This window comes from Macrobrachium nipponense, chromosome 21, assembly GCF_015104395.2.
Source record: "Macrobrachium nipponense isolate FS-2020 chromosome 21, ASM1510439v2, whole genome shotgun sequence".
In the NCBI taxonomy this organism is placed as follows: Eukaryota; Metazoa; Arthropoda; class Malacostraca; order Decapoda; family Palaemonidae; genus Macrobrachium; species Macrobrachium nipponense.
The window spans coordinates 4,248,696-4,261,481 of NC_087212.1; the positions used below are offsets into that span (position 1 = coordinate 4,248,696).

The 12,786-nt window shown below is 51.1% G+C and overlaps 1 protein-coding gene across 1 annotated transcript in view; it reads left to right on the plus strand.

Annotated features, from left to right (window-relative positions):
• Positions 1 to 258: 258 nt before the first annotated feature.
• LOC135197725 (U2 small nuclear ribonucleoprotein A'-like) overlaps positions 259 to 12,786 on the plus strand; it is a 48,931-nt gene continuing 36,403 nt past the window's right edge. The window contains exon 1 of the mRNA XM_064224771.1: positions 259 to 533. Coding sequence (XP_064080841.1) covers positions 452 to 533 — 82 coding nt within the window. The 5' untranslated portion in view covers positions 259 to 451. The remainder of the gene's footprint in view (positions 534 to 12,786) is intronic.

Genomic DNA, 12,786 nt, shown 5'->3' on the forward strand with positions numbered 1-12,786 from the left:
ACTACCAGTTTGCAATCTAGTATTTTATCGAGATTGCCGCTCCATCTGTAATGAAGACATTAGGCGCGATTCATTCTTATGTATAATCATAATATATCAGCTCTATTTTATAGAAGAACAGAATATACTTTATCATCTTGAATCTATATATTAACAAAGTAAGATTTAGTGCAGAATATATATATATATATATATCAAAATATCGTAATTTAGAGAAAGAGTAGGACCTGATGTCTGTGAAGAGTACGACCTAATATCTGTGAAACATCGGAAATAAACGACGCAAGCCGTATGATAAACAAACGTTGGTCTCACTCTCATGTCAAACTCATCTCTTCACCTTCTTTTAATTGTTACCGATTACCCGTTTCGCAACTGGGTCTCCCGCATATATCAAGTTTGAGATCAAGAGAGTTTTTCCGGCCATTTTAGAAGATTACAAAGCGGGAAAATGGTGAAGCTGACTCCAGAATTAATCCAGCAATCGGTGCAACACATCAACCCAGTTCGCGACCGAGAGCTCATATTGAGAGGTTAGACCACTTATTGAAGTCACTTTTCTTGCCGTCAAGACTTATAATTAGCACTTTATTCATATCCTTTTATTAAAATGGATTACTTAGATCTGCCTAGTGATGTTTCAAGTTGCCGTTAACGGGGTTAATTTAGGTAATGAAAAGACTTTCACGTTTAGCGAGAGGGTCGGCTCGTGCGATCAAATTGCTGAAGCTTTCGATTACCTAATTTTTTTACTTTAATTTCCATTGCTTTAATGTGAGTCTTAAATGTTCCTTATTTTATTATTATAATTTTTGTTACAATTTAGCAGACTAGGCAAGGTTTTATTAGAGGTAGGCTAGGCTAGTAGGTAGGTACATACTGGCCCCTCTTGAATCTTACACTAGGACTACTGTTAGTAGGCTATACCTAAGTAGGTAGTGTTTGGGTTATTTATTAAGAATTAACCATTATTTTCTGGGGGGGTCGACTGTAATTAACCCCCAGGGTCTAGGGTACAATACTGATTGGCCAGCCTCTATCACAGTATGGCTACCTTCCCAAAAATCTGAAATTATGGCCTTAATTTGTGACTTGGGAGAAAAAACTGACTTCGAGAGGAAAGTACTTAGATGTCTCGAGGTGTTGCTTCGACGGACACTGGCTCTTGACTAATGTCTGTCCTGGGTTCCGGAATGCGTTAAAAGTACTTTTTCGGGAAGGTGGTAGCACTACGGTAGAGGCCGGCCATTTGGTATTTTACCCTTGCACTGAACACGGTGAAATACAATTGCGGTAGTTTACAGATTCCTGGGCCAGTTTCCCGGGCCACTTGATGTGAAGGCTGACACGGCGGTCGGAGCTCCCGTAGTTCCGCCACGGCCTTACTGTAACCCCTGTGGCTAGCGCACGCAGCGCAACATTACCTCTTGCCAGAACATGCTGTGCTTGCCAAGAATCTTTAAATATGCGGATAAGGCGCGAAGCGCCGTTCCGCCACGGCCTTACTGACAGCACACAAAAATCAATCGTCCGCGGATATGTAGTCGCTCCCTACTTTGTTTGTTGTTGTTTTGGTATCGCCGCCATATTGGTTTTGGTGTTCTTCCGCCGATTTCGGTCGGCGGTCGAGTGGGCCCGCGAATCTGTAGGTGCTCCATACATTGGACGCCCTAATCGCTAGTGGCCTTTGTATTCGCAGGAACGTTCCTTTCAGCCCGCTCGGAGTTATTACCTACAATTACTCTAAGGTTTTTGGGCAAGGGAAAATAAAAAAAGAGTGAAATAATGTAAAATACTGAATAGCCGGCCTCTACCGTAGAGCGACCACCTTCCCGGAAAGGTACTTTAACACGTCCTGTAACCCAGGATAGACATTAGTCAAGAGCCAGCGACCGTCGAAGCAACACTTCGAGACCTCTACTTTCCTCTCGAAGTCAGTTTTTGGGTTGTTTTTAGTTTTGCGGGCCAGCTTCACGGGCCATATAACAACCAAATCCATCCGCACAGGCAAGTAGTCCCTTCGACCTGGAGGACCTACCATGACCCGCGACCATTCAAAACAGTCAACATGGCATCACCGTCTAGTCCTCATCTGTCGCACGTTGCTTTTGCCGCTGCTAACCCGGATACGCTCGCTCCTTTTTAAAAGTGGCCTTTTAGGCGATTTTAGTGGTCAATGTGAACACTGCAAAGAGGGAACAATGAGCCTCGTGAAAGAGGAAGACAGTTTTGTGCCCTAAGTCAGGTAAGTGTGGTTTGTTTGGTTAGGTTACAACCTTTGTTACCATACGGGGGTTCCAGGGGGCGATGCCCCCTGCCAGGTTAGGGGGCACAGTTTAAGTCAGATTAGGTTGGTTCATTTGGTTAGGTCACAATCATTGTTACCATACTGGGGGGTCCAGGGGGACAAAGCCCCCCCAGCCAGGTTAGGGCACGTGCTCTAAGTCAGGTTAGGTTGGTTCCTTTGGTTAGGTCACAACTATTGTTACCATACAGGGGGGGTCCAGGGGGGCAAAGCCCCTTGGCCAGGTCAGGGCACGGCACTCTAAGTCGGGTTAGGTGGGTTTGTTGGGTTAGGTCACTACCAGTATCAGTTTCCCCCTACCCAAAAACCCCAGTTCCCCAACAGGGTCCCCCCTTAACCGCTTCTATTAATCTTTTGGTGATGGACCTGGCCGACTACTCGTATCCGTTACCCCCCCACACCCACCCACCCACCCAAAAACCCCATTTTATACATTCAACTTACCTGTCAGATATATACATAGCTATTACTCCGTCGTCCCCGACAGAAATTCGAATTTCGCGGCACACACGGCAGGTAGGTCAGGTGATCTACCCCCCGCCGCTGGGTGGCGGGAATGGGAACCATACCCGTTTTCTAATTCATATTTTTTCTATCGCTTGGAATGTAAACAACGTTTGCAGTTCCTCCTGATGGATTTTCGTGTTTCATCGCCATCGATCGTCTGGGCTAACTTTTGCAGGGAAGTAATGGATCTTTGGTTCGGCATACGCTTTTGTTAACTTTTAGTAATTTTTTTGATAAAATTAACTTCGAAAATTTCGAAGATTAGTGACGTGTAACTACCGAAGTTTTCAGTAGACACTCATGCACTTTCACGAAAGTGAATTACTTATACTTTCATGAAAGGGAATTACTTATATTTATTCATTAATAAAATAAGTTTGTTCCGACACGGCATACAAACCTTCGGTCCTTTTACAATAGGAAGGTACTAGCGGCAGCTGGGTAGGTCGTTAAGCTTTCGACAAGGGGTTGCGGTAGTTAACTGCTTGTCCGACAGGCGCGCTGCGCGCGACTGGGAGGTAAAACAAACCACTTTTGCTTTCGGCCTCACAGCGAGTGACGTGTGTGTTCGACGCTCTCTGCCCGCTTCTCGTCGTTTGCTTTCCCTTGAGTATATGGTTGTGTTTGTGTTGAGTAATCATTGTAAGTACAATCATTTCCTCTCTTTTTCATCAATTGTGATTAATCTGATCAATTATGGAGTCTCCACGCCCCGCTACCCTCCGGAGATTGTGCCCGGGTACCGAAGGGCGTAAAAATGCGGTAAGTTCGCTCCTTTCCAGAAATTGATCCCCATATTTTGTGCGCCTCGGTGTCGGGGCGCGAATGTACCCGAGCCGAGCCCTGTGAAGTTTGTATGTCATGGTCGGAGGCGCAGTGGGGCTTGTACGAAGGTAGGAAGAAGCGAAGGCCTGCAAAGGAGTCGTCGGAAAGCTCTCCCGCGACTCCTTTGGTTACGGACACTTCGTCTTCTTTCCTGCCGCCCGCTCAGCTCCCACGTTTGGCGCCTTTCCCTTCGGGGGGTGTTTCTAGGTCCTCTCCTCACCCCGATCTGTCGAGTGTGGAGGAGGGCGCGAGATACCCCGACGTTGAGTTGTATTCTGGGTCCTCTATCCGTTCGTCTCCATCGCACGGACGGGTAGAGGATCCTGCTAATCACCCGACCCGACCTTTGCTTCCTCAGGTGCTGTTGCCGCGAAGGACGACCTCGGACAGGTGTGGGCATCGTTGGGTCTGCAGGGCGTGCCGAGTGTCCAGGGGCTGCTCTACCATCTCGCTGGCTCTGTGGCGGTCACGCATGCTACGGTGACGACCACTACCACGACCCTGTCAACTCCTGGCTATGCTTCACCTCCTCACCTGGTGTACACCCCGCACGCGGTCTCTGTTACACCAACTACATCGGTGCAGGGGCCAATCGCCGTACCACGGGGGAGTGTGATGCCGCCGCCTGGGTTTGCCGTGCTGCCTCGACCGGACTCGTGTGCCCGAAGAGCTCGCCCCTGGACCTCCCACCAGTACCTAGGATGTCTGTGCCGCTGGTCCGTCCACTGGTCTGCCTGTACAGCCTGCCGTACCTGTCGTACCTGCCCAGCCGCTGTTTACGGACGTGATGTTGCCGACCACTGCTGCCGTTCCTGTATCTGTTCCTGCCGTCTCCACTGCTGTTCCTGTGATGCCTGCACCTGCTGACGTTGTTCCTGTTCGTGGCGCCGCTGCTCCCGATGCCGATCTGTTCGGACAGGTGCGTCCGGGCCCTGTTGCTTCGGCAACAGCAGCCCCGGCTCCGCCCTGGATGAAGATCTGACATCGGTCCTGAGGAAGCTGACAAAGAAGAAGAGGAAGAGGAGGAAGGAAGGTGTCGTCTCTTCTTCGTCGTCTGTCGTCGTCTTCTTCGTCGTCGTCGTCGTCTGCCGCCTCTTCCCCTTCATCTTCTAAGGCTCCACAGCCTAAGAAGAAGAAGGTCGCCTCCTCCCCCCCTAAGAAGTCTCCTTCGGGAGCTTCTAAGGGCCCGTCTCGCTCCGGTGAGACGGGGGGTTGTTTCTTCCGCTGGTCCACCCTGCTCCTTCGGGGGCAGGACCCGTCTCTTCTTCCGCAAGGAAGAAGACTACGGGGACCAGAGGGGTGCCGGCTGACACCGGCACTTCCTCGCCTGCTGTTAGTGGTTCGACCACGGCAGCAGGATCCGTCTCGGCCTCTCGTTCGCGAGAGGTACCGAGTGTACGGGTCGCTACCAGCGACCGTGCAGCTAGGAACCAGACCTCTGAGCCAGCTCAGCGTCAGGTTCACGGCACGGAGCGGAAGACTGGTGACAGCCGCTCACGCGACTCTCACCAGACCAGCTCTCGCTCTCGCGGCGATCAGCTGGCTACCCGGGCTGACGTGACGGTCCACGACCGGCCACGGGCTGAGGCTGGGAAGAGGTCCCCCCGTTCGCCGGCACCAGCCCACGGCTGGTACCAGCGACGTGACGCGCCGTGAGGAATACGCACCGGTCTCACCGTGACAGTGGAGCTCGCCGGTCGCCTGACCGTCACTCTCACAGAGAGCGATCGGGTACGGCAACCAGCACCAGCTCTTCTGACACACGAGACCGGGGCCGCTGTCCTCAGTCCAGCCGTTCTCCACAGCGAGACGGCTCGACCAGGCCTGCAGCTCGATCGCCTGCAGTCCTCCAAGCCCACTGGTTCTGCCAGCGAGCGAGGAGGGAGCGTCAGGTCTGCCTCTCCCATACCTTCAACCTCCTCGGGTTACACTGGGAGGAGCGAGGTATTGAGGAGTGATCGTGAGGGGTGCGCCCCTCAGGATCCCACCACGACGTCCTACGTACCAGGCACGGTTTCTCGGACCGGCCAGGTCGTATGCACAAGTGGCTGGAGGAGACCGAGAGGGGTCTGTCGCTGTTCCCCCCTCGAGGGGGGAGGGTCTCGGGAGCTGCTCCTGTTCGAGGGACTGGATGGTCCTACTCCACAGGATGCAGTCACTCCTGAGATTCAGAGGAACTTTGCCGAGGTAATTGCGCTGATTCGTCAGCACAACGACCTCGGGGAAGGATCGCCGCTTCCACCATCCGAGCCCACGTCCCGGCTCGAGTCGTTCTGGGGCCCGAAGAGGGAACCCAGACCGACGGTGGGTTTGCCGCGTTCTGAGCTTGCCGACTCAGTGCTGGACCAGGTAGAATCTCTTGTCTCCGGGCAAGACGGTTCGCTCAAGTCTGGCAGGTCGAGCAAGCTGCTTCCACCTCCTCTGCTGCGACAGCGGCGTTTTTACGTGCCATCTGAGGACCCGATGCCGCCCAAACAGGTGAACCCGGAGTTAGCCAGGCTAACGCCGGGTGTGTCTCTGCAGCAGCTCCTGTCCGAGAACCTATGGTTCTCGCAGCAAGAGGCACTCGGCCTGGAATCCACTGCCATGGCAGCTTTCCAGGCCATCTCCTGGATAGATCTGTGGTCCCTCACAATATCTAAGCAGCCAACTCCGGGGGAATTTCTCCCGAAGATGACCTCGGCCTTTAGGAGACTTTGCCAGTCTGGGGGAAGAGCCATCTCCTTCCTTGCCCACCAGACGGTAAACCTGTGGGCCAACCTGGTTCTCCGACGTAGGGACGCTGTCCTTACTCGAGTTCCAGGGCGGCTGGGCGTGAAGCGGCATTGGGACTCCGCAACGGACCTTTACGGAGTTCCACGTCTCTCTTCCCAGGAGAGATGGTGGACGCTGCGGTGGACAGACAGCGCACTGACGACAGTGACCGTCTGGTTCACCAGGCAGTTTCGAAGGCTTCTGGGCAGCCTCGAACTGCGGCCAAGCCAAAGAGCTCGGCTAGCGCTTCCACGGTGGCTAAGACGGTAGTCGCGTCGAAGCCCCGTGGAAAGACTCTGTCTTCTTCGACTTCTGCAAAGGGGAGCCCGTAACCAGCCCTCCTCCCAGCCCTCCTTCTCCCGAGGAGGCTCTGGGAAGAAGTCGAAGAAAGGGGGGAAACGCTAGGGACGGCGTTCCCCCTCACCTGCTGCCGGAAGTGGGGGGGTGCCTGGCCAGCCATTGGGCAACTTGGCAGCGCTACGGCGCCGAGACCTGGATTGTAGATGTCCTTCGGGAGGGATATCTATTACCCTTCGAATCTCGGCCACCAACCCCTCACCTCCAACCCGGTCCAACAGCAGTCGTTACGTTCCAGGGTCATCGAAGGACGTAGCATTGAGACAGGAGATCAAGACCATGCTGAGCAAGAGAGCTGTAGAAATCGTCACGGATCAGTCACCGGGCTTTTACAGTCGACTCTTCCTGGTGGAAAAGTCTACGGGAGGCTGGCACCCGGTGATAGATCTCTCTCCCCTGAATCGGTTTGTTCGCCAGACCCGGTTCACGATGGAGACGGCACGTTCCGTGCTCGACTCCATCAGGGAGAACGATTTCATGCTTTCAGTGGACTTGAAGGATGCGTATTTCCAAATACCCATTCATCAGTCCTCCAGAAAGTACTACCGCTTCATCCTCGACGGGACGGTGTACCAATTCAGGGCACTTTTTTGTTTTCGGTCTCTCAACCGCCCCACAGGGTGTTCACGCGAGTGTTCACTCTGGTGTCTGCTTGGGCCCATTCGCACGGGATACGTCTGATGAGGTATCTCGACGATTGGTTAGTCCTGGCGAGTTCCCGCTCGCAGTTGCTACAGGACAGGGATCGACTACTCGAGTTCTGTCGCGATCTGGAGATCGTTGTGAACTTCGAGAAGTCCGATCTCGAGCCCAAGCAGAGGATGAAGTACCTGGGTATGCTGATCGACACGGTAGCAGGGCGAGTCTTCCCCGCAGACTCGCGGATCAGCAGATTCAGGGAGGCAGCCAACCAGTTCCTGTCTCGGCAGGAACAGGTAGCTCAGCGATGGCAAGTCGTGATCGGACACCTGTCGTCACTCGAGAAGTTAGCCCTAGCCCTCACGGGCGTCTTCACCTGCGGTCTCTTCAGTGGAGACTAAAGGAGAGTTGGTCACAGGCGACAGATCCCCCAAGCTTTCCAGTGTCACTGACACGAGGTGAGGCAGGACCTAGCCTGGTGGCTGGACGACAGGAACCTCTTAAGAGGAGTGCCTCTGCGCACTCCCCCCCGGACATGCAGCTGTTCTCAGATGCATCGACCGAGGGATGGGGCGCACACCTGGAGGAGTTGCTGACTTCAGGAGTGTGGGACGAGAACGACAAGCCCACCTTCACATCAATGTACTGGAACTCAAGGCAGCGTTTCTCGCTCTCCAAGAGTTCCAGGACCGCTTGATGGGACACTCAGTGGTGTTGATGTGCGACAACACCACGGTAGTGGCCTACTTGTCAACAAACAGGGGGGCCTAGTGTCTCTCCCGTTGTACCAGTTGACTCGGCAGGTGCACGAGTGGGCCGAGGCACACTCAATAGAGCTGTCGGCACGCTACATTCCAGGGAAGAGGAATGTCAGTAGCAGACACGCTCAGCCGTCGGGATCAGGTGATTTAGGGACCGAGTGGTCTCTACACCAGGACGTGGCGGAAAGGCTCTTCGACCTGTGGGGGCGACCAGTCGTGGATCTGTTCGCCACCCGGCACAACAGAAAGCTTCAGGTTTTCTTCTCAGCCGTGCCGGACCCATGGGCAGCTGCGAGGACGCTCTTCAACACCCGTGGGACAACCTCTTCGCCTATGCCTTTCCCCCGTTCAGCCTGATTCGCAAGGTGATCAGTCGAGCATGGTCACCCCGAATCTCAGGATGATCCTGGTGGCTCCCAAATGGCCACAGGCCATTTGGTATCCGGACCCTGCTGGCTCTTCTCGCAGGAGAACCGAGAGAGATTCCCCCTTGGCACAACCTTCTCGCCCAGCCACGTCGAGCGGTTACCACCAAGCAGTCCAGTCCCTACGATTCACGGCTGCTGTTATCCACCTCTCTTGCGAACGAGAGGCTTTTCTCGTAGCGCAGCAACAGAGATGGCTGGAAACGTCCGTCAGTCCTCTGCAGCTGTGACCAGGGGAAGTGGGCCGTCTTCTGTGGTTGGTGTCGTAGACGGGGTCTATCTCCTCTCAGAGCCACTCTTCAGCAGGTAGCGGATTTCCTCGTGTTTCTTCGCCGAGAGAAGCTCCTCTCAGTCCCCACAGTCAAAGGATACAGAGCCGCCCTGGCTCTCGTCCTGAAACTGAGGGGATTGGACATCTCGAACTCGTTCGAGATCTCCTTGCTTATGAGGAGCTTCAAAAGGTCTTGCCCACCCAGGGAACTCAGGCCCCCTGCGTGGGATGTGACTCTCGTCCTTAGGAGTTTGACTCGAACACCCTTCGAGCCACTCCGAGAGTCGTCAGACAGGGATCTGACCCTCAAGACCCTCTTCTTGCTGGCCCTGGCATCGGCGAAGAGAGTAGGGGAACTTCATGGTCTTTCCTATGATGTACGACACTCCAGGGGATGGGGATCTGTGACGCTTGATTTCGTCCCGAACTTCGTTGCGAAGACTCAGAAACCGTCGGTCCCTGACGACAGGTTCGAGTCTTTCACGATTCCCTCCCTAATGGACTTCACCGATAATGATGCGGATGAGATGCTGCTTTGTCCTGTGAGGGCGCTACGGCGCTATCTGAAGAAAACTCGACACCTCAGGCTGAGTGTCGACGCCTCTTCGTTAGCACCGGGGTAACCAAGAAAGAAGTATCCAAGAACACTCTTTCATTCTGGCTGCGTGAGGTCATCAGGAGGGCGTATGAGGCTGATGGTAGTGACGACATCCGTACGTCCCGTCCGAGAGCTCACGAAGTCAGAAGTAGTGGCCCCTCGTTGGCGTTTCGTAAGAACTTCTCCGTGGCGCAGGTCCTGAAGGCAGGTGTCTGGTCTAACCAGACTACCTTCACCTCCTTCTACCTTCGGGATATTGCTCAAGGTCCTTGGATACCTTTTTCCTTGGGACCCCGTGGTGGCTGCTCAACAGTTGTGTAGCTAACCCAGACCCTCGCAGGCTGAAACAGCATCGAGTCCCTGGTGTGACTGTGTGGATGGATGTGTGAGTGAGTGGAAGTGACTGGCTTCCCTCTTCCCATCTTTTCTCCTCCTATACCTGTGGGCAGAGGGCCACGGTCGTCACTACGCTGGATGAGGACGAGATGCAGGTGAGCTATATGATAGAGCCCCATCCTATCCCTTTCACTAGGGGGATAGGAGCAGAATTATCCACCACTTTCCTCCTACAAGGGGGGGGAAGTGGATGCCTCAAGAGTCAACCCATGACTTTATATTTGCTCCTGTACAGGAACAAGTTCTTACATTGCTGGTACGAAGAGATACGCTTGCCTCTCTCTTAGTACTCGGTCCAGAGGTCTGACCATTTGATCCTGCGGTGCACACCCCGATCAATCGGACAGAGGCTTGGATCCCTCCCTCGCTCTTACCACCAGGGAGACTTCCAAGGTTTGGCGCGAACACCAGTCTGTTCACAAAAGACTCAGATTCCTCCCACCAAGAAGTGAGTCTTCTATTGTAAAAGGACCGAAGGTTTGTATGCCGTGTCGGAACAAATGACAATTTGTCCAAAATTGCATTTTTCCTAACTATACAAACCTGAGGTCCTTTTACACATAGTCCCACCTCATTGCAACCCCTCACTGCAGTTTTTTGCTTGGGCCAAAAGCAAAAGTGATTTGTTTATCCTTACCCAGTCGCAGCTAGGCGCGCGCCTGTCGGGAAACAAAGCAGTTAACTACCGAACCCCTTGTTCGAAAAGCTTAACGGACCTATCCAGCTGCCGCTAGTACCTTCCTATTGTAAAAGGACCTCAGGTTTGTATAGTTAGGAAAAATGCAATTTTGGACAAATTGTCATGTTAGAGTTTGATTGAGGAAATGTATATCTTTCTTCCTAGTTGGGGAAGTCAGAAAAGTAACTATCCTTTAGAAGCTTTATTAGCTCTTGTGTTAACGAGCAATTATATTAGTAACAGTACTAGTAGTTGTTGCATCCTCATCACCTTCTTACTCCGCAGTAACAATATCATATTTGCAAATTGTAGACTTTGGATATAGTTCAAATGCGAACTCTTAGAACGTAAGAAGTGAATATAGTGTTCCCTCATTACAATGGAGGGTGCGTCTGATCGGCTCTGTCTCGCTCTCAGGTCTAGACCTCTTCCAAGCTCACAAGCCCAGAGGAGAAGGAATGTCAAAAACCGTAAGGAGGTTTTCAGAGAATCCCCACCCACCGGTCAGGCGTCCCCTCGGCAGGTTCTGTAGAGCGTCCAGACTGCAGGATAGCCATTGGAAAGGCATCCTAAAACAGTGTATCTCCCTTTTTATGCCTACTGTTCCACGATGGATAGGAGAACTTCGAATGAATGAAATTGACGAAGATCCTCGTATAATGCCTTCTGGTAGAATTATTCAAAATGAGAATGACATTAATCGATCCACCATTCGAAATCAGGCGACGATTTAGCGCCTTCTAATATTAGAGATCATTCGATAACATTTGTGATAAAGTCATTGTTCGAACATTTTTTCGCAACTAGACGAGAGCGCTATCCCATGGGGGTATGAAATTGTTATTTCAACATAAAATTCCCCATCAGTGCATTTTTAGATATAGATCTATTCTGATGAGAACGATTTAGATTATTTGTCAATCGAATGAATTATATGGATCTCGTTGAGTGATAAAACATATATGTATGACTTTTAAGCTTCTAGCTCCTACCATGCTTAGGACAAATTGCCTTAGGACTACGGTATGGCAAGGCATATACACATACCGAAATTTATGCTATAATGGTCAAGTGAAATCCTTACAAAATTTCCTAAATTAATACGGTTTACCTTAATGTAACAGTATTATAGAGGATTCTATTACGCTAGAGTATGAGTTATATGATGCTATCGTGTCTTCGAGAAGTGATCGGAGAAGCATATCTTTATTGGTGAATTGAGAGTAGGATAGAAACATTTTTCTTCGTGTTAGAAGAGGTTTCCATGAATTACCAGTACCTTCTTGGACTTTCCTAGAAGAAAATTGTTTAAAAGGATTGTTTTAGACGGACACCTATTTAGTTTCTAGACTTGTCCCGAAGTCTCGTTCGCTTAATTATGCTTATATAAAAACTTCCTGAAGTTCGATAATTTTATAAGATTCCTTTATTTAATGGAGTAACTGGCAACTCTGGAAAGGTAAGGCCAGACAGCTTTCGAAGACTGCTTTCGCTTTGAGAGTGAGAGTGAGACCAACGCAGTACCATGTTGTTCTCAGTCGTGAGCGGTCGTTTACAGCTCTCTCTCCTGCGGAATGGGATAACTAACCGTATCTCTTCCCTACAATCGTGGTCTTAGCCTCGGATTGAGGGAATACTGAAGCTATCATAAATAAAATATTGTCTGCCTTTTGTTAGGAAGCTTTCAATAAGAAAGATATTACAACCTTTCAATGCTGTTTACTGTAGGTAACATGATTAAAGGATTCTAATGCAGTAGAACATTATATTATTTAATGCACTCATACTTACGCAAAGCATGGCTTATTAGAGTACATACTAGTGAGAAAGAGAGATGTAATAGAGATTCACTTCAAGACTACGGTATGGTTAAGTCTTTCGAGAAAGGACACAACCGTATTTAGAATCGGATATTGCGCAGAAGTTGTATGAGTCGGATGGGAAACATTCTTTTAGTGGGAAATGGTTTCCCTGAATGGATTATACTACGTATATAAAATTTTTTCATAATAAGAACGGAATTAACATATGAAAGGATGTCGGGTACCATAAAGACACAGATGTTCTGGCACATAACATAAAGATAATTAGTAGGAGGCGCCAGCCCGGCGCAGAAGCGCCAGCCTGGTGCAATAAGCCAAGAGCACCATCCAAAAAATATTTCTCGTTCAGGAAAAAAGGGGGGGGGGGGGGAAGGGGGGGGGGGGAAATACGGAAGAATTAACCGAGGAAAGAATAATTCCCCTTCCGATATGAGTCGAATTAGAGG